This window comes from Crinia signifera, chromosome 9, assembly GCF_055691185.1.
Source record: "Crinia signifera chromosome 9, ASM5569118v1, whole genome shotgun sequence".
NCBI lineage: Eukaryota > Metazoa > Chordata > Amphibia > Anura > Myobatrachidae > Crinia > Crinia signifera.
Window position 1 is genome coordinate 43,732,236 of NC_139225.1, and position 23,873 is coordinate 43,756,108.

General features: G+C 44.9%; 1 protein-coding gene across 3 annotated transcripts; it reads right to left on the reverse strand.

Moving 5' to 3' along the window:
* Positions 1-4,663: 4,663 nt before the first annotated feature.
* On the reverse strand, positions 4,664-23,873 carry CCNQ (cyclin Q). Of its 3 annotated transcripts, none has more exons than XM_083159012.1 (6): positions 23,682-23,873; positions 22,688-22,785; positions 21,008-21,191; positions 13,972-14,104; positions 12,549-12,776; positions 4,664-5,508 (listed from the first exon to the last, which is right to left on the reverse strand). In XM_083159012.1, the coding sequence occupies exons 2-6, from the start codon at positions 22,776-22,778 to the stop codon at positions 5,419-5,421; spliced, it is 726 nt and encodes a 241-aa protein (XP_083015138.1). In that variant the 5' UTR covers positions 22,779-22,785; positions 23,682-23,873; the 3' UTR covers positions 4,664-5,418. The 3 variants fall into 3 exon arrangements, with proteins under 3 accessions (XP_083015138.1, XP_083015139.1, XP_083015137.1); XM_083159013.1 differs by having other exon boundaries at positions 23,786-23,868; XM_083159011.1 differs by lacking the exon at positions 23,682-23,873 and adding an exon at positions 23,534-23,565.

The following is a 23,873-nucleotide window of genomic DNA, read 5'->3' on the forward strand; positions in this document are numbered from 1 at the left end:
AAGTCCAGGTCTGCCTTCCAAGAGCGCAGCCATAGAGATCTGCGTGCTGCCGCTGTGGAGGTGAGAGTGGTGGAATCCAGAGCCGCTTCTTCCAGATAAATTGCAGCCTGATGCACCAAATCAATAGTAGGCAGCAGGGTTTCTGCAGACACCCCTTCGACAGCCTGCGCCACGAGGGTAGTCCATTCAACTAAAGCCTTAGCTACCCAGGTAGATGCTAGGGCAGGCGACCCACTGCACCGGAAGTGGTGTAAATGAGTATAAGAAAGTTCTCCAACTTCCAAACAGCTAGGTCCTTAAGGGACGCAGTAGGAATGGGCAGCGTAGTGGATTTTACCACATGTGTCTACTTTAGGGACAGTTTCCCAGGGGACTCTGTCCTCCTGGAGGAAGGGATAAAGGGAGGAAAACCACTTAGGCAAGCTAAACTTCTTGTTAGGTACCTCCCAAATGACCTTAGTCAAGTTCTCTGATTTAGGGAATAAACCCAGATTACGCTTACAGCGTTTGACTATAGGGCCTGAAGGTGCAGATGGTTCAGCATAGTTATCTAACTTAAGGACCTTTCTCACAGCTTTAACCAAGGCAGGTACGAGATGGGGGATCCTCTCTATTGCAGGCCTCCCCTTTGTCAATACCGTCGTCGACTGCTTCCTCCAAACAATCCTCATCCTGGACGTCCTCATCCTCTGTGTCTGTGTCATGTTGATGGAGGAGCCTGGACGACTGGGGGTTCCTGACTGAAGCCCTGCGTCTATCTGCAGGCACTGAATGCGCCCAGGGGGTATCCAGCGCCAGAGGGGCAACACTTGCCATAGATGAGGACGGCATCACTGGCTGCTGGGGCAGTGCAGCTGAGACTTTATCAACTAGCTGTGCCTCATCTGTGTGAGTGATGTGGCCCAAGCAGGCTTCTGTGGTGAGGCCATAGGCCTGCACATTGTAGCAGCTGGCGAATAAGCCATCCTGTACATAGTCCTGGGGGGATAGGCCCGCATTACAGGCTGTGCATGACAGCAATGCTGGGGCCTCCGCCCTCTTGGACTTGCCTCTGTTGGACATAATTAGGGAAATACAGGAGGGCTATAGGGTACAGCTTAACACCAAATAAACTGACAGGCAGCGAAAGTGTTAATATGGTGCACACAATACAGGCAAGGCGGCAAGCATACAAAGGCATACAATGCAAGAAATACTGGCACTGAGCTCCTGCAGCAGCTATTGCTAGCTGAAGCACAATACTGTAACCTGTGTCCCGCAGGAGAGATACAGGGGGGTACTTGCCCAAGTGTCCTGGCAGTGAAGGAGTGGACCCCCGGGTGGCTGAGAGCTTCTCCGTGTCCCTCCTCACGTGCAGCAGGAACCAGGAAGGTAAGTCAGTGGTGCGAACTCTCTGGGCTGTGCACAGTTCGCTGCCTACTGTCCCTGGGGGAAGGGGCTGATGTGGGGGAGCCTCCACCCCCTGCTAACAAATGACCCCCAGGGAATTGTCCACATGCAGCGCCAGTAAAAATGGCGGGAATCCGGCACGCGCCGGGCGTCCCCGCTGCCCACAAACTGATACCTTGGTGGTCCAGCGGGAGTGGGTGGTGGACTAGCTGTCCGCTTGTTAGTGGAGCCAGCGGTCACCACCCGCCAAGCTGCTAGAGCCACATGTGCCTCACTAGCGGGGAGCGCATTACCTCCATGTGAAGGTCCCCGGCGCCCGGTGGCAGCTGTGGCTCCCCAGCGCCCTGGGCCAGCTGCTGTCCCCACCCACAAGTGGCGCTGCAGCTCCGGACCCGGGTGATTGAAAAGATAAAAGTTGTTAGGCTGCATAATGCAGCTCCTCTACTAGGTGCATCTGGCTCCTGCCAGCACCTTAAAAAATGGAGTTCCTTGGCCTGGAGGCAGGGGTAATGGAGGGGAGGAGCCTGGCTGGCAGTTTAGTTTTAACCTCTAGGGTGCTGGAAGCTCTCTCCCACTCAACTAGCCACTGTGAAGCCTGTGGCCCCTGACGTGTCCCGATGAATAAATAGGAGTTGTTACAAAATAAAAATAAACACAAAACTCTTGCTTTCAATAACAGAACACAAGCATCTTAGCAACCACGTAACTCAATGCTGAAACAGGTGAGTTCTGCAGATGCTCAGATCACCAGTGATAATCAGAGGCTGCATTTGGAAGAGGTAGTGGAAGCTTTTTCATTGTGAGTTTTAGTTGAGGCCTTACATGGCCCTTCTGCAGTCACACAATGACTGCTATGATGTTATTAAGATTATGGGTAAAGGGACATTTGGAGAAGTTCTAAAAGCTTGGAAGATGGGAACTAGTGAAGCAAGCGGTGGCCATCAAGATGCTCAAGAATGATCCCTTCAGAAGTAAAATCCATAACAAATGAGGTCAAGATGCTGAATGCATTGAAGGATGTGGACCCTGACTGATCTCATATTATAAAAGGGATTGAATGCTTTAGTGATTTTGATATAAAGCCTATTTGGTTTTTGAGTTTCTGCCTCCAAGCTTGTTTGACTACCTATGGTGAAGGGAGAAATAGGGTAACAAAAAGTTGGAGACTGGTGGCAACAGCCGCAAAAGTACATAGAAATAAGTAACAACAGGGAAACAAATAGTTGGAGACTGGTGAGTTCCCAAACTGTGTGCCGTGACACCCTGGGGTGCCTCAGGACACTTGCAGGGGGTGGGGGGCCCTGGGTTTGTGGTCCATGACCAAAAAGGTCAATGTAATAAACAACACCAGTGCGGGTGGTTTGTAATCATAACTTATGTAGACAAACAAAAGCGAATCCTGTCGATCACCACATAACTGACCTTAAGGATGACATATAAAACACAATTTACTTAATTTAGTACTTTAAGTATTCCAATAAGAAACATTTGATACTTTAGGGCACCGTGATTCAAAAAGTTTGGTATCGAATAATGAGTGTGGGCTGGAAGATCAACACAAGCATTAGGTCAACAATGGGAACCAGTCAAAAGGTCAACATGAGTTTTTCCCATTTTTCTTTGAGCCAACAGGTGGTATTTCATACACTACCATCCATTACAGTGTGGTGGGAATATAGAATAGAGTGCAGAGAGGCTCTGTGCGCTCGTCATGAAAGGGGGACGCAGTACGAAAAACAAAACTAAAAAGCGCGTACTTCCCACTGTTGAACAAGGAAATTAATATTCTATCATCAAACTAATTTTAGTCCACATTGCAACAGATAAGTGTGCACTTATGGTATATAACCGCTTTTAAGTTAACTATATTTTACCTTGGACATAGCTGTGCCTATATGTCCATGTCCGATGCAGCTTATCTGTTTACACAGAAGGAGTGACAGCCTTGCAGCACTATTCTGATGCCTCTATAGCAGGGGTTGCCAAACCGGTCCTCAAGATCTACCAACGGTGCGTGTTTTCCAGGCAACCTGTGGATCTATAGTAGGAATGAATGCAGCATGTTTTAAAATGTGACAGTTAGTAATGACTACAGCTGTGCACCAGCTAGGTAACCTGGAAAACGTGGACCGTTGGTAGATCTCGGAGCGGTTTGGCCGCCCCTGCTCTATAGCATCATAGTGCATTCCTAGGTGGTATTCTGACAAATACAGACTTCTCCTACACTGGGGCAGTTACTAAAGATGATAAAACAGACAATTGGTAATGTTGCCCATAGCCACCAATCAGATTAATTTTCTAGAATGCTATATACAGATGGGGCAGGTCCCATCTTTGCAGGGGATGGCGACGCCAGCCTCCATCCACCACCATCTCTATAGCGAGAAGGGGATGCGCGCGCACGAGAGGCGCGTGCGTCCCCTTCCGACTGTGCTTCCCCCGGGTCACCGCCGGCTTGTCGGCGGTCACCCGGGGTCCCCGCCGCCTGCCCGAACCCCCCCTAACCCTGTCCGTCTCCCTGAAGCGGAGACGGACAGGGTTCCCATCGCCCCGCCGACAGAGATTGAGACGCGCACGCGCGTCTCAGTCAAATGGTGAGGCAGGCTGCTGGCGGATCGCCAGCGGTGACGTTCTGGCGATTCGCCAGCAAAGAAGAGGCCTGCCCCATCTGTAGAAATGATAGACACAACACGATTGGTTGCTATAAGAAACACCACCAGTTGTCTGTTTTAGAAACTTTAGTTAATCTACAACACTTTGTACAAGACAGTAGGGATGGCCATCGACGATTAGAAATCATCGATGGTTTATGGCCAATGTTGAATAGTTTTGACATCGATGGAGGAGAACCAGATGGTTTCCCACCATCAATGTCAAGCTTAAACGAATAGTTTTGTTTTTGCTTTCCCCCCCCAAGATGCCGGGACACGGAATATAGCCCCGCCCCCAGCACACGCAAAGCCCCGCCCCCGCATTTTGATTGGCCCACAGACCAATCAAAGGAAATGGATGACCATCGATATGTAAAACATTGTTGTTCATCCATTGAATATTTATACACTATCGATGGACAGTTAAACTTTTGCCATCTATGGCAAAGGCAATGATGGCCATCCCTACAAGACAAGAGTAATTTCGGGCCAGAAGCAATGTGAATGGGCAAAAAAAAAAAAAAAAAAAAACCAGTAAAATCCTATTTTTTTATGTTGCTAAATGAACGTAAAAGTACAGAGAAAAACTGCACAAAAGAAAATTATATAAAATATATTTATTTATTATACACACACAGATTTGCTGTATTTATTTATTTACAGTTTCTTATATAGCGCAGCAGATTCCGTTGCGCTTTACAATAGTAGACAGTGATAAGACAAACTGGGCAACAGACAGACTTGGAGGTAGGAGGGCCCTGCTGCAAGCTTACAATCTATAGAACAGTTAAAATACATGGTCACAGTAATAAGGATCACATTGTCATATGCTAGCATGTTTTAAATGTTTAAAATCCAGGCACCATTTTTTGAGTGGCTCTGTATTACATCAGTGAGATTTTAAAAGCTGAGTAAATATGAACCACTAACTGAATGCCAAGTGAATTTGTCAAAATAAGTGTGAAAATTGGCAAACTAACATTTTTATTTATCATAAATGACCTGTAATGATTACCATACATAGGAAATATAATTTTTATTTTTTTAACACAACATTTTTTATTTGAATTTATATAACACATGTGAACGACGCTGGCATTTTTAGCGGATATCTTGGAACATCTCTCGCAGAGATGTTGGTACTCAATGGGTTAAAGCCACAGGTATCCATGTACAGTTCCTATATAACAGCACTAAAGCACTGACCAAACACACCCCTGTATTTTCCTCAGTAGATTAGAATGTACCTATACTAAAAAGATCACCAGAAGATGCCTGTTGCAGGAAAAGCATCCCTCTGATGTCCAGTCCAATGAGGAGAATGGCCTTCATATAGTACACTTCGGTCCAAGGCATAGGACCAGGAACCCCTGTGCAGTCAAGGTATTTCAGTGTCTACAGTATATATCTGTATCAGCTCAGATATTATGTTATCAATTGTGACTCTTGTAAGGTCTTCACTAAATACCTAGAAGGGAAAAGAAAGAAATGATTAGAGGCTATTATAGGTAAATATGCCAAGTATACATTGGTGCTGTAGTAGTGTTCTTAATTATTTGTTGCCCAGGCTTAATTCTAGCATTTAAAGTAAACTTGGAGTTTCCACCACTCAACTACTATTGGACTACAAAGCCTAGCATTCCTCCAACAATTTTTGTATGGCCAAATAGCACAACTGTGGCAAGGCATGCTGGGATGTGGGATGATGTGTAATTTTACAGAAGGACGACGGCCGCATATTACCCAATTCTGCTCTAAGGGAGGGGTGTCTGCGGATATATGCATACTTGCAGAATGTGCAGACCCCCTGTGTGAAAGCCTTTGGCGATTATCTGGGACAGATTCATAGAGTGATGTTGGAAGGCTTGGGGCCCGATTTATGTTTGTAAGCAAAGAAAAAACAAAAACAAGTACTTGGGTAAAACCATGCTGCACAGCAGGTGGGGCAGATGTAACATGTGCAAAGAGATTTAGATTTGTGGGGGTCATATTTGTTCTGTACGGTGTAAAATACTAACGGATTCTGCATGTGGCCCACAATTACCGGACAGCTTTATTTTTACACTGCAATTCAGATCTCAGTTTGGACACCCAAATATTGCACTTGGTACATCTGCCCTCCTGCAGCGCTGCATAGTCTTGTTTATTTACTTAACACCTAAGTACAGCGGTTCCCAAACAAGACTTTAAAACAAGTCGGATCGGTTTTGTTTTGGATTGTCAAATTCATGGTCGTTTTTCAACAATCCGCAGCAGTTTCTTGTTGACTTTCTGGACATTAAATACAGACTATCGAGTATATGACGGAAGGAACAAAAAACGGCCCAGATTCCAACTGTGGCAAAGCAGAGTGTCAGAATCCGGGATGGAATATCCCCCCCCCCAAAATGGCTATTCACCAGCTGTAGCAGCTGTGAGCAAAAGACTTCTCCAGTTATAAGTTCTGTGCCTACATGTATTTGGTTGCATCAGCTGTGTCCTATGCCCCACATATTCTTCTCATCACCAATGTAACAGCATCAGCAGAACTCCTAATCCCTAATTATTTCAATATTATCATTATATATAGTCCTATACTTCTCTTTTCTTGCCTGCATTCCCCAGACCGCGCCTGCCTGCACGCCCGAGCATTCCCCAGATTGTGCCTGCCTGCACGCCCGAGCATTCCCCAGACCGCCTGCACGCCCGAGCATTCCCCAGACCGCGCCTGCCTGCACGCCCGAGCATTCCCCAGACCGCGCCTGCCTGCACGCCCGAGCATTCCCCAGACCGCGCCTGCCTGCACGCCCGAGCATTCCCCAGACCGCGCCTGCCTGCACGCCCGAGCATTCCCCAGACCGCGCCTGCCTGCACGCCCGAGCATTCCCCAGACCGCGCCTGCCTGCACGCCCGAGCATTCCCCAGACCGCGCCTGCCTGTATCCCCATCTGCGCCTGTATCCTGTACATCCACAAATTCTCTTTGCTTCCCTGTAGATCTTCGGGTCTTGCTTACATATATTGTATTTACAAGAAAAGGAAGAAAAAGACTCTCTCTTTGTCTGGGGCACTCTTTAATAGTGATTACAATTCTGTAATCAAAAAGGTTTGTAGAAATATATCAAGAGATATTGTCGATAAGCGGTAAGTAGCAACACAAGTTATGTGGGATGATATAGACGGATATATCGTGGAGCCAGTGTCACTGGGATAGGGTAGGCTGATATGGGTGCTAGTAACACTTGGAGGGGGGGGGGGTGGATTGATCCAACCCAGGGTCTGGTATTGGTTAAAAATTAACTTTTATTTAGTCTTGTTAAAATAAACACTAGACAAAAACGTTTTTTAGGCGCTCACACACAAACATATAACATATATGTATATATAGAGTATGTATATATAGAGAAAGTCACACTAACTCGTATGTGCCCCGTGGGCATAAAATCCCCTGGTTCAGCAACACCGTGTGTCTTGGCTCAAGAGGATAAGTATGAGTCACGGGTATGAGAATTCTAGAAAATGTCTCTCAGTAGTGAGCCTATGAGATAGGACGAAGTAAGTGTGGCCCCACCCACAGCCCAGGTGGTAGTACCCCCCAACACAAGTTTATCTGTCTGTGGGTATTGAGTCCTTTGTCCTGGGCAGAAGAGAAAGTGGTGGGTTAGAAGGGGTCGCCTACGTGTTGCTAAATCGGGATGCTATCTATTAAAATTTACTAGGATCCACTTAGTCAGAACCACAGACAGTCTGTTAGAGAGTAAAGGTATAGTGGATGTCCCTTTTAGATCAATACATGAAATTCCACCACAGTAAACAGAATGTATCAAGTATTGCTAGAACAGTTAATATTTCAACATTGTATCTGAGGGGTAGCAATCCCTCTGCAGAGTTTGTCTGTTCTGAAGAAAAGTAGAATGTGGGCTGACAAATGGCCCTCCTAGTTTATTTGCCAAAAAGGGAAAATATACATTTAATGATAGTGAGATTCCGCAGGCTCTGGAATCTGATTTTTTGAGGACACTTTCCAGTGCCTAATGCTGTGGACTGTTGAGTGCACTTGTTTTAAACAGTACTTCTAGTATTCTTTGCAACAATCCATGAAAGTGTCATTCATCAACAATATGCTTGCCATCAGTCCCATATGCTTTTGACAGTCTATAAGGGTGCCTGTTGTCAACAGTGTGCTTATCGGCAGGCCGACAATAAAGTGTATCTCTTCAGTGAAGACAGGCTTTAGTTCGGCTCACGGCTGGCCTATAGAATACTGTATATAAGTTAACACAGTCTACCCGCCACCATGTCGGCAGTTACATATATGCTCGCACCAAAGATAGGTGTTAATACAGATAGCAAATAGTACATGAAAATGGGTTGATCTGTGCTGTAACAATCTCTTATAGATAGCTGTTAAACAGAATACTTATCGTTTAGACCAGACAGAAAGTACTGATATCAATCAAAGACTTGGTGCTGTTTTTTGCAAACAGCTGTAGTGTCGACATTCAGTGCTATGTCGTCATTAAAGTCTGCTTCAGTGCCGGCAAACCCTTTAGTATAAATGATATGTAAATGGTCAGGTCTATGCTGATACAGTCTACCTGTCACCAAGTCGGCAGTTGCATGTACACTTGCAATAAGGATAGGTATTGACTCAGTTTTGCCGACAGCTGTGGTGTCGACATTGAATGCTATATTGTCAATGTGGTCTGATTCAGTACAGACCAATCTTCTAGTATTAGTGATATGTAAACTGTAAGTCGGCAGTCTAGATGGGAGTTATTGAATGGCAATTAATATTTTTCATTAGCGGCTTAGGTACTGCTTGTGTGCACAGGTGTATAAGTCACAAATGCTGGAAATAGTACAAATGTTCCCGCAAGGTGGTTGGATAGGGATTGGGGATATTAGGGTAGGGGATGGGGGAGGGAGTTTTGAACACAAGGAAAAAAGGGAAAGGAAAATGACGGCCAGATGGGGGTAAGGGTCTGACTGTATCCAAAGGGTGTGAGTGATCCCACCGACTTTATATACCCTTAACAATGGTAGGATAGTCTGGTTTGAGGATTAGAAAGTCTCCTTTCACCTCTGGCAGGCTGCCCTTTTCCAATTGTCAGCTGCCACCTAATAGTAGTGGGCTCTTGTGGGTATTGTGGGGGAAGGACCCTGCCCAGTATGGAGTCAGAAAGAGAGGAAAAATCAGTGTTACCCCTTGGTGCAGAAGCGGCTGCTGCCCACCTATCTATACCTATCACTCGGGGTGGAATACTGTATGGAGCTAGGAGAGGTCACCCTTCTCCTATCATACCTTCATACGCCCCAAGCCAGCTGCCATCATTTCATTGGTGGGCTTTTAGAGGTATGGTGGGTGAGCGGGCTTATTGACACACTATAAGGGATTTACTACACCAATAGGATAAGTGTAGATGAGGAAAGACGGGTTATGGGGAGGAAGACGGAGGGTAGCAGGTTGGAGATCACACACCTTAACCCTGAAGAAGCCAGATAGGTGAAACGATCGTTGGTTTCCAGTGGGAGTGACGCCGATACTGTGCGCCTCCCTGCCTTGCCGCATCAGCCGCAGCAGTAGCCGCTCTACAGACCGGCTTCAGCGCTACCCAGCGCTTCTGACACTGACAGCCGCACCAGCCTCAGCACTTACAGCCCTCTCCACGCGACGACCGTGGAGACGCACACAGCCGCTGTAGCCACAGTCTTCCCGACGGGACTGTCACATTGCCGCTCAGTGCACAGCGTGCATACACAGGTACCCGCTCACCCGCATTTCCTCAACCTCCCTTCCTCCCTGGTTCTCCCTCTCACCTCCAACCTGCTACCCTCCGTCTTCCTCCCCATAACCCGTCTTTCCTCATCTACACTTATCCTATTGGTGTAGTAAATCCCTTATAGTGTGTCAATAAGCCCGCTCACCCACCATACCTCTAAAAGCCCACCAATGAAATGATGGCAGCTGGCTTGGGGCGTATGAAGGTATGATAGGAGAAGGGTGACCTCTCCTAGCTCCATACAGTATTCCACCCCGAGTGATAGGTATAGATAGGTGGGCAGCAGCCGCTTCTGCACCAAGGGGTAACACTGATTTTTCCTCTCTTTCTGACTCCATACTGGGCAGGGTCCTTCCCCCACAATACCCACAAGAGCCCACTACTATTAGGTGGCAGCTGACAATTGGAAAAGGGCAGCCTGCCAGAGGTGAAAGGAGACTTTCTAATCCTCAAACCAGACTATCCTACCATTGTTAAGGGTATATAAAGTCGGTGGGATCACTCACACCCTTTGGATACAGTCAGACCCTTACCCCCATCTGGCCGTCATTTTCCTTTCCCTTTTTTCCTTGTGTTCAAAACTCCCTCCCCCATCCCCTACCCTAATATCCCCCATCCCCTACCCTAATATCCCCAATCCCTATCCAACCACCTTGCGGGAACATTTGTACTATTTCCAGCATTTGTGACTTATACACCTGTGCACACAAGCAGTACCTAAGCCGCTAATGAAAAATATTAATTGCCATTCAATAACTCCCATCTAGACTGCCGACTTACAGTTTACATATCACTAATACTAGAAGATTGGTCTGTACTGAATCAGACCACATTGACAATATAGCATTCAATGTCGACACCACAGCTGTCGGCAAAACTGAGTCAATACCTATCCTTATTGCAAGTGTACATGCAACTGCCGACTTGGTGACAGGTAGACTGTATCAGCATAGACCTGACCATTTACATATCATTTATACTAAAGGGTTTGCCGGCACTGAAGCAGACTTTAATGACGACATAGCACTGAATGTCGACACTACAGCTGTTTGCAAAAAACAGCACCAAGTCTTTGATTGATATCAGTACTTTCTGTCTGGTCTAAACGATAAGTATTCTGTTTAACAGCTATCTATAAGAGATTGTTACAGCACAGATCAACCCATTTTCATGTACTATTTGCTATCTGTATTAACACCTATCTTTGGTGCGAGCATATATGTAACTGCCGACATGGTGGCGGGTAGACTGTGTTAACTTATATACAGTATTCTATAGGCCAGCCGTGAGCCGAACTAAAGCCTGTCTTCACTGAAGAGATACACTTTATTGTCGGCCTGCCGATAAGCACACTGTTGACAACAGGCACCCTTATAGACTGTCAAAAGCATATGGGACTGCCGGCCTGATGGCAAGCATATTGTTGATGAATGACACTTTCATGGATTGTTGCAAAGAATACTAGAAGTACTGTTTAAAACAAGTGCACTCAACAGTCCACAGCATTAGGCACTGGAAAGTGTCCTCAAAAAATCAGATTCCAGAGCCTGCGGAATCTCACTATCATTAAATTTATATTTTCCCTTTTTGGCAAATAAACTAGGAGGGCCATTTGTCAGCCCACATTCTACTTTTCTTCAGAACAGACAAACTCTGCAGAGGGATTGCTACCCCTCAGATACAATGTTGAAATATTAACTGTTCTAGCAATACTTGATACATTCTGTTTACTGTGGTGGAATTTCATGTATTGATCTAAAAGGGACATCCACTATACCTTTACTCTCTAACAGACTGTCTGTGGTTCTGACTAAGTGGATCCTAGTAAATTTTAATAGATAGCATCCCGATTTAGCAACACGTAGGCGACCCCTTCTAACCCACCACTTTCTCTTCTGCCCAGGACAAAGGACTCAATACCCACAGACAGATAAACTTGTGTTGGGGGGTACTACCACCTGGGCTGTGGGTGGGGCCACACTTACTTCGTCCTATCTCATAGGCTCACTACTGAGAGACATTTTCTAGAATTCTCATACCCGTGACTCCTACTTATCCTCTTGAGCCAAGACACACGGTGTTGCTGAACCAGGGGATTTTATGCCCACGGGGCACATACGAGTTAGTGTGACTTTCTCTATATATACATATATGTTATATGTTTGTGTGTGAGCGCCTAAAAAACGTTTTTGTCTAGTGTTTATTTTAACAAGACTAAATAAAAGTTAAATTTTAACCAATACCAGACCCTGGGTTGGATCAATCCACCCCCCCCCCCCCCCCCCCTCCAAGTGTTACTAGCACCCATATCAGCCTACCCTATCCCAGTGACCCTGGCTCCACGATATATCCGTCTATATCATCCCACATAACTTGTGTTGCTACTTACCGCTTATCGACAATATCTCTTGATATATTTCTACAAACCTTTTTGATTACAGAATTGTAATCACTATTAAAGAGTGCCCCAGACAAAGAGAGAGTCTTTTTCTTCCTTTTCTTGCATATACAATTACTCTCTAGGGTGCACCTCCACGCTACTCATTTGGTGAGATCCCTTTAAACAGGCCTCTTATACTATCTCGAATTGTGGATTCTTCGATACACACCTATACCTACTGAACTTACTATAAATCACCTGTGCTCTGATCCATCTCCCACCTCCCCTCTTCCCGTACATTTCAATATATTGTATTTAATCTCAACCTTCAGTAATTGATGGTTAACAGCAGCTAAATAGGCCTTACCTTCCACCACTGGTTCTCCGCACTCTCGTTGCCAGGCACTTCTACCCCATAGCACTGCAAAGCGAAGTATAGCACAGCTACGGCAATGTGCTGTGCCTCATATCGGAGGCATATGTCCCCATGGTAGCTGTCCCTGAGAAGAGCCCAAGAAGCCGTAGCAACAGGGTTGCGCTCCCAGCTATGCCGATTCATCCAGTTCTTTAAAGAAACGAGGTAATGTAGCAAATACTGCAAGGAAGAAACACACAAAAATCATTAACTATTCAAACAGTACAAAAGCTGAACTACACTGCTACCAGATATACAGTAATGCGTAGGTACTCATCACCTACACGCATTCGGAGAGCTGGACGAATATGTACGAGAGCAGCCCATCCATGTCTGAGGCATCAGGCACAGTTAGGATACCGACCCGGTATTTTGGCAGCAGTGGTTAGCATTACTGCCTTGTTAGAATAATGGGTTCAAGTCTGACTGGGGGACTTATCTGCTTGGAGCTTTTTTGTTCTACCCATGCTCACAAGGATCTCCTCCAGGTACTCCAATATCCTTCAAATGGGCAAACCGCTGCTTAGTAGGTTAGTAGGACCATATGGAATCTGCTGTGTAAGATCGTGGACTGTAGGGAAAGATGCACACTCTTTAATCAGTAACTACAGTAATTATAACTAAGGGGTGGATGTATGAAGCAGTGATATGGGAGAAGTGATAAAATGCCTTGTACTTTATCACCTCCCAATCAGCTCCTGAATGTTAAGTTACAAGCTGGATTTAAAAAGGGACAGTCAGGAGCTGATTGGCCAGTGATAAAGTAGCGGGCCCCTTATTACTTCTCCCTTATTGCTGCTTCATACACCTACCCCTCAATTAGTAAGCCTGCTTGAAGCAAAAGCTTTGAAATCTAGTCTGTTACCTTCTGTGTTTGTACATGCGTGAGAAAGATGTAGTTCCACTATCTGCCAGAAGATGGCAGTGTTTCGGAGACTCACGGACACTAGACACATACATTCCTTACTTTTTTACTGTAAGGAAGGACTCAAGTTTAGATTAGAGGAAATAAGATTTCATTCCCTTAGAAGAAAACTTTTTTTTTTTTTTTTTTTTTAAAGGAAGGGCAGCCAAACTATGGAACTCTTCCTGGAGATGTGGCATCAGGAGACACAATAAATGCCTTTAAAATAAGGTTGGATAAACATCTATTGGTTACAAGCAATAATCATAGCCTTCCATGAAATCACCCACTACTATTACAGTTAGCCTATGATGTCTACATGGTTTGGCAACCATGTATGCTACATTCACTAATGTAGAGGAAAGGGTTGGGCATGGAAGTAAGTTGCCATTGGATGAGCTGCACTTGCACTCTACATGGTAGCAGCAGAGTCATGATTTTGCAGTGCTAGGATTGCTGTGAATCACTCACTTTATGTGGATGGCTGAAGGATACACGGAAATGTAACAGCCTGAGCATTAGTAATTCACACTGCACGATGCTGTCACGGAGCTCCCAGAACTTGGAATCCACTTCCAGTGGCTCGCTTCCTGGGTTCAGGTACCTGCACATGGAGCACAGAAAAACAAGTGATGGGATGAGTAAGTCACACTTTGGTTTTACAGTGACAGATCCGCCTGCCAAGAACATTTTCCTGGAATCGCGCTGGCAACAGAGCAGCAGTTTGTACACTGAAAAACAATTCAGAGAAAAGGAAGAATATTTATGAAAAAGTGATGTAAGGGTAAACGTTACTATTCCCGCAGCAACCAGAACTTTCCTCTCACCTAGACTACCCTGGAATAGGGAACTCGTTTTGATTTATGGGGTAATTTAGATCTGCTCGCTAGGTTAACTCCGCCCCTCTGCATGCACCCGCCCCCCCCAATCGAATACCCGCACTAACATGCGAGCGGATGTGTACGCTTACACATCTGCTTGCATGCGGCTATGTTAAGTAGGCCTATACTTACTTTTCAAACAGCTACTTCCCGCAAAATTCTGGACAGGCACCGATGTCATGTGACCGTTTGTGTGGGCACTGCCTGCTTGTCACTCAAGCAGCGAGCGCCTTGAGAGTGTAAAGTTTTCCGAAGGCGCCCACTGTGGGGGGGGGGGGGGGTTTACACATGCACATACTAGTGAATGCGTCTACCCCCACCATCGGGATGGGGCCGAATTCGGACCTGTGGGAACAGGTCCGAACCAGTACCTTCGTTCTATGGGAGGAACATCTTTATTCCTTTACACCAGTTTCCATAATGTCCAGGACTGTCTTATGCCAGGACAATGGTAACCAGTGAATACACCGCACGGCTTCAGACCTTAACCCTTTGAGTGCCAAGTGAGTTTGTCAAAATTGCCAAGCAGACATGGTTATTCATCACAATGACCTGTTAGGTTTACCTTATATAGCAAATGGTGTTAAAAAAAGAACAAAATAAAAATTATTTAACAAATGTGAGCAACGCCGGCTTTTTAGCGGATATCTTGAATGGTTGTGAATCATAGGGACGGCAAGAACAAAATGCATTTTTTTTTCTTGCAAAAAAAAAAAAAAAAAAAAATCGCACCCTATTACATTTCGTCTAAGCGCCAGACACTAACCAGTACCTGACCAATACAGAGCGTGACAGGTGCCTGATAAATTAAGTAGGGACTCCAGGGAAGTCCTGCTGTAGGTAGGGGGAGCGGGACTCCAGGGAAGTCCTGCTGTAGGTAGGGGGAGCGTGTACCAAATATGAGTTTGGAAAATAAATTTAAGCTTTAACCCCTTCATGACAGAGCCAGTTTGTGCCTTCATGACAGAGCCCTTTTTTTCAAATCTGACATGTCTCACTTAAGTGGGGATAACTTTTTTTTGCTTTTACTTATCCCAGTGATTTTGAGATTGTTTTCTCGTGACACATTGTACTTCAAGTTAGTGGTAAATTTGGGTCGATACAGTCTGTGTTTTTTTGTGAAAAATACCAAAATATCGTGAAAAAAATGGAAAATTTAGCAATTTGCAAAATGTTAAATTTTCTGCTTGTGAGACAAATAATCATACCACTCAAAATAGTTAATAACTAACATAGACCATATGTCTACTTTATGTTTCCATCATTATTTCAACTTCCTTTTAATTTTTTTGGACACTAGGAGGCTTACAACATGAATAGCAAATTCTCAAATTTTCAAGAAAATTTCAAACACTGATTTTTTTAGGGACCAGTTCAGTTCTGATGTGACTTTGAGGGACTTGTATGTGAGACACCCCCATAAATGATGCCATTTCAAAAACTGCACCCCTCACAGTATTCAAAACAGCATTTTGGAAGTTTGTTAACCCTTTAGGTGTTTCACAGGAATTAAAACAAAGTGTAGGTGAAATTTCAAAATTTCTTTTTTTTTGCAGAGTTTCAAATTTAATACATTTTTCTAACGAATACAGTAGATTTTACTAGAGAAATGTGACTAAAAATTGATTCCCCCAATTCTTTTGTTTTCAAAAATATCCTATATGTGGCCCTAGTGTGCACGTTGACCAAACCACAGGCTTCATAATAGAAGGAGCACCTACTTGATTTTGGAGCCTCCTTTTTATGAGATTTTTTTTTAGGCACCATGTAGGTTTCTAGGCACCATAAGTGCTAAAAGTTAGGAACCCCCCCCACAAGTCACCCCATTTTGCAATCTACACCCCTCAGGGAATTCATCTAGGGGTATAGTGTACATTTCAAACCCCCAGGGGTTTCACCAATTTTGGTACAACTGGGATGTGAAAATGGAAAATTAAATTTTTTTACACAAACATGCAGTTCTGGCTCAAAATTTTTCATTTTCACAAGGTATGAAGGAGAAAAAGCACCCCAAAATCTGTGCCCCAATTTCTCCCGAGTACGGCAATGCCTCACATGTGACCAAAAAATACCAGTTGGGTGCATGGCAGGACTCAGAAGGGAAGGAGTGTTTTTTGGATTTTGCAGCACAGATTTTGGTGGAATGAATGGTGGGTGCTATGTTGCACCAATACAGTGGAACCCCCCCACAAGTCACCCCATTTTGCAAAGTACACCCCTCAGGGAATTCATCTAGGGGTATAGTGTACATTTCAAACCCCCAGGGGTTTCACCAATTGTGGTACAACTGGGCTGTGAAAATGAAAAATTACATTTTTTTTACACAAAAATGCAGTTCTGGCTCAAAATTTTTCATTTTCACAAGGAATGAAGGAGACAAAGCACCCCAAAGTCTGTGCCCCAATTTCTCCCGAGTACGGCAATGCCTCACATGTGACCAAAAAATACCAGTTGGGTGCATGGCAGGACTCAGAAGGGAAGGAGTGATTTTTGGATTTTGCAGCTCAGATTCTGGTGGAATGAATGGTGGGTGCTATGTGGCATTAGCAAGACCCCCGAAGCACGGTGAAATGATGAACCTAATAATCCATAGATGTGTGGTATATTTTGAAACACTCCTTTATACATAGGCCGGGTTTGTCGGGGCAAGTTTCACAGTGGAAAATAGTTTCCTTTCTTATTCCCTTTTTATAGCAAACTTTGCACCTTTTTTGTGTCCTGCCCTTTCTTGCAGTGGAGGGGATTTCGTTGGGAAAATGCTGCCCTGGTACAATACGGGGGCCAGTACTAGAAGTACTGGGGCCCTCTGCCTGCTGGTTCCCAAATACTAGGCCCTTTATGACTTCCTCTTGAAAGTGCATAAATGTCCCCCTCTGGCCGGTAGAACGGAATAGCACGTAAGCGTTATACAGTGCCATCTGGATGATATACACGGCCAGCTTCTTGTACCAGATATTTGTTTTCCGCAGGGCACTGTACGGCTTCAGTACCTGATCTGAAAGATCCACTCCGCCCATGTACTTATTGTAATCTAGGATACAATTTGGTTTTGAGGTGTGGGTACTGGTACCTCGTACAGGGATGGAGGTGGTACTGTCTCCATGAATTGTTGTCAGTATAAGGACATCCCTCTTGTCCTTATATTTGACCAACAACATATTTTCGGTGCATATTCCCCTGCTTTCACCCCTTCTTAGTACTTGGGCAATGTGCGTTTTGGGGAGGCCTCTTTGGTTCTTGCGCACAGTACCACAAGCTGCTGTACCTCTTGAACCAAGGGCCTTAAACAGGGGGATGCTGGTGTAAAAGTTATCCACATAGAGGTGATAACCTTTATCCAGGAAGGGGTGCACTAAATCCCAGACAATTTTTCCACTAACACCTACGAGGGAGGGGGGGCATTCTGGCGGTTCAATTCTTGAATCCTTCCCTTCATATACCCTAAACTTGTGGGTGTACCCTGTGGTGCTTTCACACAGCTTATACATTTTTATGCCATACCTTGCCCTCTTACTGGGAAGGTACTGGCGGAATTTAACCCTTCCTTTAAAATGTATAAGGGACTCGTCGATACTAATACATTTATCAGAGATGTATAGCTCTGCAAATTTGGCACTGAAATGATCAATGACCGGCCTGACTTTGAATAGCCTGTCAAAGGTGGGATCATCTCTGGGTGGGCACTGTGCATTATCAGTGTAATGTATAAATTTATGGATTGCCTCAAAACGAGTCCGAGTCATGGCCATACGGTAAAATGGGGTGCTGTACAGAACATCTGTACTCCAATATTGCCTAATTTGTGGCTTTTTTACTATGCCCATATGAAGCACCAGACCCCAAAACGTCATCATCTCTACTGCATCTACAGGGGTCCACCTTGCAAATGATGACGTGGGGTTTTGAGCAATAAACTGCTGGGCATATAAATTAGTTTGGTCCACCATTAAATTTATAAAATCATCAGAGAAAAATAATTTGAAAAAGTCAATTTCTCTGAGACCTGTGGAATCAAATTGGATTCCTGGCATGGCCAAAAACTCAGGAACCTGGGGCTCAAAATTGTCTGGTGGTGGGGTCCATACTAGATCAATTATTGGGGGGGGGGGGGGGTCTCAGCTGATCTACGGGGGGCGTCTTTGAGGGGGTCCCTCATCACCGGAGGAGGAAGAGGAGCTTAAGACGAATCCTTCAAATTCCCCGCTTGCATCACTGGCTGTGTCAGAGGCAAGCATGGCATATGCCTCCTCCACTGAATACATTCTTCTGGATGACTGGGATGACATTTGGGATGACATTTGGGATGCCATTTTTATTTTTGTGTTACTGGTAGTGAAATGTTTCAACACGTGTATAGTGTAGGGGGGGGTACAAACTTTATTTCAACCCGGGGGGTATGTAGTGTGTAGTGTGTATGTAGTGCAGAAAAAAAAAAATACTTTATACAAAAAAAAAAAAAAAATGGAAGGGGTTAAAAAAAAAAAAAATTGAAGGGGTTAAAAAAAACAAAAAAAAAGGTCCTGCGCCAAAAATTGAGCACAGATGTTGGTCAGTAACGTCCGTCACTGAACAGCGCTCAAAGGCAACAGGAATTTGATCAAAAAAAAAAAAAAAAAAATAGATCAACCCTGTGCCGAAAAAGCTGATCAGTGATGTACGTCACTGATCAGCGCACAGTGGCCACAGGACACCCACAAAATCACAGTGTGTGTAAAAAAAAAATAAAAAAAGACCACACAGCACCCACAAAAAAAAAAAAAGGTGATCAGTGATGCGACACTGATTACCAGTGAGGGGCAGCAGGTGCACAACCTTTGGTGCAACTGACAGTGCAACTGGCAGCAACTGACAGGTATATATAAAAAAAAAAAAAACCTCTGCGCCCCCAAAAACTTGCTGATCACCTCAGATATAGTGATCAGCACAAAAGGCGGGGGTAGCAGACACAAAATATACACTCTATCACTCTCTGTCACTATCTCTCTCTATCTCTCACTATCTCTCACTATCTATCACTATCTATCACTATCTATCACTATCTATCACTATCTATCACTATCTATCACTATCTATCACTATCTATCACTCTATGACACTGCAGCAGCACTGACAGTTATATATATAAAATAAAACCCCTGCACCCCCAAAAAGGGGGGGTAGCAGACACAAATCTCTCTATCTCTCTACCTCTCACTATCTATCACTATCTATCACTATCTATCACTATCTATCACTATCTATCACTATCTATCACTGTATGACACTGCAGCAGCAGCACTGACAGTTATTTAAACCCCTGCACCCCCAAAAAGGGGGGGTAGCAGACACAAAATATACACTCTCTATCACTCTCTGTCACTATCTCTCTCTATCTCTCTCTATCTCTCACTATCTCTCACTATCTCTCACTATCTCTCACTATCTCTCACTATCTCTCACTATCTCTCACTATCACTCTATGACACTGCAGCAGCACTGACAGTTATATATATAAAATAAAACCCCTGCACCCCCAAAAAGGGGGGGTAGCAGACACAAAATATAGCTCTCTCTGTCACTATCTCTCTATCTCTCTCTATCTCTCTCTCTCTCTATCACACTGCAGCAGCACTCTCACTATCTCTCACTATCTCTCACTATCTCTCACTATCTCTCACTATCTCTCACTATCTCTCACTATCTCTCACTATCACTCTATGACACTGCAGCAGCACTGACAGTTATATATATAAAATAAAACCCCTGCACCCCCAAAAAGGGGGGGTAGCAGACACAAAATATAGCTCTCTCTGTCACTATCTCTCTATCTCTCTCTATCTCTCTCTCTCTCTATCACACTGCAGCAGCAGCAGGAAGTCTCAGGAAGTCAGATCCAGGAAGCGTCCAGCACGCTACAAGCAGTGATCAAGTGATCAGGTAAGGTATTTGCAAGGATCAGGTAAGTATTAGGCAAGGATCAGGTCGGTATCACGGCAGACAGGCACGGTGACCGTTCTGCACGCTATTCCAGACCGGAATGGCGTCTGCAGCGCAGTCACCGTTAGTTTAAATGTCGCGCCTTGGCTGTGATTGGTCCGTGGGTCCCACGGACCAATCACAGCCTTGGGGGCAGGTGGGGTGGGGTGAGGTGTCATCGTCACCGATGACCCCCTCATGCCCCCTGACGCCCGGTGGTGATTGACACCTGTGTTACCGAGCGTCTGATTCGCTGGTAACACAGGAAAACGCTGTGAATGGCTGTTCACACTGAACAGCCAATCACAGCGATCGCCGACGGGGGGGCGGCATCGCAGCCCCCCCTGGGCATGCAGGGACATGTCTGCTGTCAGGGACAGCAGACATCGTCCCTCTGTCACTGCGTCTCTAGACGCAGTGACAGTTTAAAGTCATGACGTATATATACGTCATGTGTCGGGAAGTACTTCCCGGCCATGACGTATATATACGTCAAATGTCGTGAAGGGGTTAAAATATGGGATATATCTAAAGTACAACACAGTTGTATTATGATCATGTCCACCGAAGCTGCGACCAAATCGCTCATGTGTCAGACTCTGAATAAGGCCATAAATATGGATAGCTGCTCATAGGTCACACCCATTGCGTATTATTACTGTAGCTCTCACCTGTGACAGACATTAATGATGTCCCTGGTTCGCAGATGCTGTTCCTCTACCTTCCCAGCCAAGTAAATTGCAGACATGGCTACAAGATATGGGTCATAGTCATCTAGTCTAGTCTCGTGGAAGAACTTGTGATAAATAGTACAAGCTGTGGCTATCGGGATGGACTGCATTCCCAGCTTAACACCTGCAAAACAAGGCATTACAGTAAACAGGATAATGAGTGCTAATTATGGACACTATGGGCCCTATTCAATTGTCATATAATACCTGATCTCTCTGATCGCTCATGAAAGCAACGGGGTTATATGCAACTGATTTGTTGCATGCATACCGCGCTCTTTAAGGTCAGGTTATGCCGTTCATAGCGTTTAAATCCGACCAAACGCATTGTGACTGAAAAAAGACCTTTTTTTTTTAGAGCTCAGTCGGGTGACTTTGCGGGTTTTAGCTCACCACCCCCATTGGGGAGGGATGGGCGTAAGCTGACATTCCAGCAAATTAAAAAATATGAAAATTTGAATACGGCACCATTCTTTTGAGTGCTGTCTTACATTAAACCTTTGAGTACCCACGATGCTGTGAGATCATCAAAAAATATCCGCTAAAAATAAAAGTGCCATTTTCCCCCACAGTGACTGTTCTATTAGTATAAATAAATACAGCCAAGTCAATTCATTGAAAATTAAATATCGCACCCAAAACAAGAACAGTCGCTGTGTGCGACGTTGGCATTTTCAGCAGATATTTTGAGATCTCTTACAGCAGGCATGTCCAACGTTGGCCCTCCAGATGTTGTGAAACTACACATCCCAGCATGCTTTGCAATAGTTTTAGCATTCTCTAATAGCAAAACTGTGGCAAAGCATGCTGGGATGTGTAGTTTCACAGCATCTGGAGGGCCAACGTTGGACATGCCTGTCTTACAGCAACGTTGGCACTCAAAGGGTTAGCATTCACCACCCAACATATGAGTTTTGTATTTACAGGGATGATATGTTGTGCTTCGTCTTTTATCGGACCTCAAGCTTTTGCAAGCTAGCATTCGAGTCCCCAAACAGCTTGTGTATATCAGGCCATCAGGGTACCCAAGCATTAGAATTTTGCTGAAATAGCAATGCAAATGATACATGTATCTGGTAAAAAAAAAAAAAAATGTCTAAGGCTAGATACATGCCACATCAAGTGTGGCTATCTGACAGGATAGGTGTATCTGGACACGTCTGGCTAGGTCACGAAAAAGGAAAGAGTACTGCAGCGGCCACATACAATAAACTGCAATTTCATTATAGCTCATGTGAAGTGGATTTGGCCAAAAGGTATGGGTCTACCAATATTAGGGCAACATGTATTGGGTTGACCACTGAAGGTCAACATGCTTAAGTCAACACAAGCATTAGGTATGGCTAGGTTGGGTTTTTTTCCCCCAAATGTCAACATAGACACACTATTCTATTCTCCCTCCGCGTCCTATTGGACGGTAGGGCATGAAATACCACCTGTCTGCACAAAAATAAAAAATAAATAAAAAAAAGTGAAAAACCCATGTCGATCTAATGCGACCTTAGAGTCGCATTAGATGTCGACCTTATATGTGTTGACCCAACGAACCTATACCCATTTAAGACACTGCCCATGACAAATTGAAATATGCCCTGCTGTAACGCATACTAAAAAGCTCACCTGTTTCCATAATAAATCTGGTAACTTTAAAGTGAGTCTTTATGTCTTTTTCTTTGTCCGATTGCGCAGCGGTTCCTGGCTCCGCCTCCATCTCACCCCTTAAATAAAAGGAAAACAAATTTGTAAATAACTTGATCAGACAATGTCACAGCCTCTAGTCAGATTTGGGGGAATTATGTCTTTATATTGATCACACTACGTTTAAGTTACTATATGGTTATAGCTTACCCTTACACATATCAAACACATGAATGATATGAGGGCTTATGCATTTGCAGCTGCAATTCCATACGCAGCAGATGTACTGTACGAAGACAAGCACATGCATAGACGCTGCCAGCAGCCTAGCAAACTTCAGCAACTGCGTACAGACCAGCAGCGGTTTTTGCAGATTCTCCAATAATCCACCATCTAAGAATCCCTATTGCCATTTGGAAATGATGTGGGAAGTAAGATGCTGGTGGCATGTTTTCTGTGCACAGGATCACACTTGTAGGCGTTACCCCTCCCCTTGTAAGTTCCCCCAAATGGTCTTGGTCACTCGCTCTGCTAATAAACCTTCACTGAGAGCTGCTTTGTAGAGGTACCTTGGTGTCTGAGCTGCGACACACATGCAGATGGATGACTGAATGAGCATCAACACTGCACACATTTCTGAATAAAGGCCCACTAACAACACTGTCTACAGCAGGCATGGGCAAATCTGTGGCTGTCCAGCTGTTGTGAAACTACAAGTCCCAGAATGCATTGCCACAGTTTTGCTATTAGGGAATGTTAAAATGGTGCCACAGGTTGCCCATGCCTGATCTACAGGAAACACTGCTGGCCAATAATAAGCAATATTACATGTAATGTTCCCATTAGTGGAAAGCTGCTGAAAGTTTGTGTGTCCAGTCTCAGCAATTACTGTCTCTTCCGCAGCTGCTATGCACATGGAGTCACGTCCCCCAGCATGCCCTGCGAGTACCCCCGTAGTAGTATGACAACAAGATACCTGGAACACGGGGCGATGTGACTAGTTCAAGGTTCCTGGCAGGACGGGCAGCAGCCAGTGACGGGTTCCCCGATGCACTACAAAGCTCCCATGCAGGCGCTCACCATTTCGAAGCAGACAGAAACTGCGGACACCGGAAGTGTGCGTGGCAGTCAGCGGGGGCTCTAGCGGTGGAGCTTCCGTAGCCTCGCC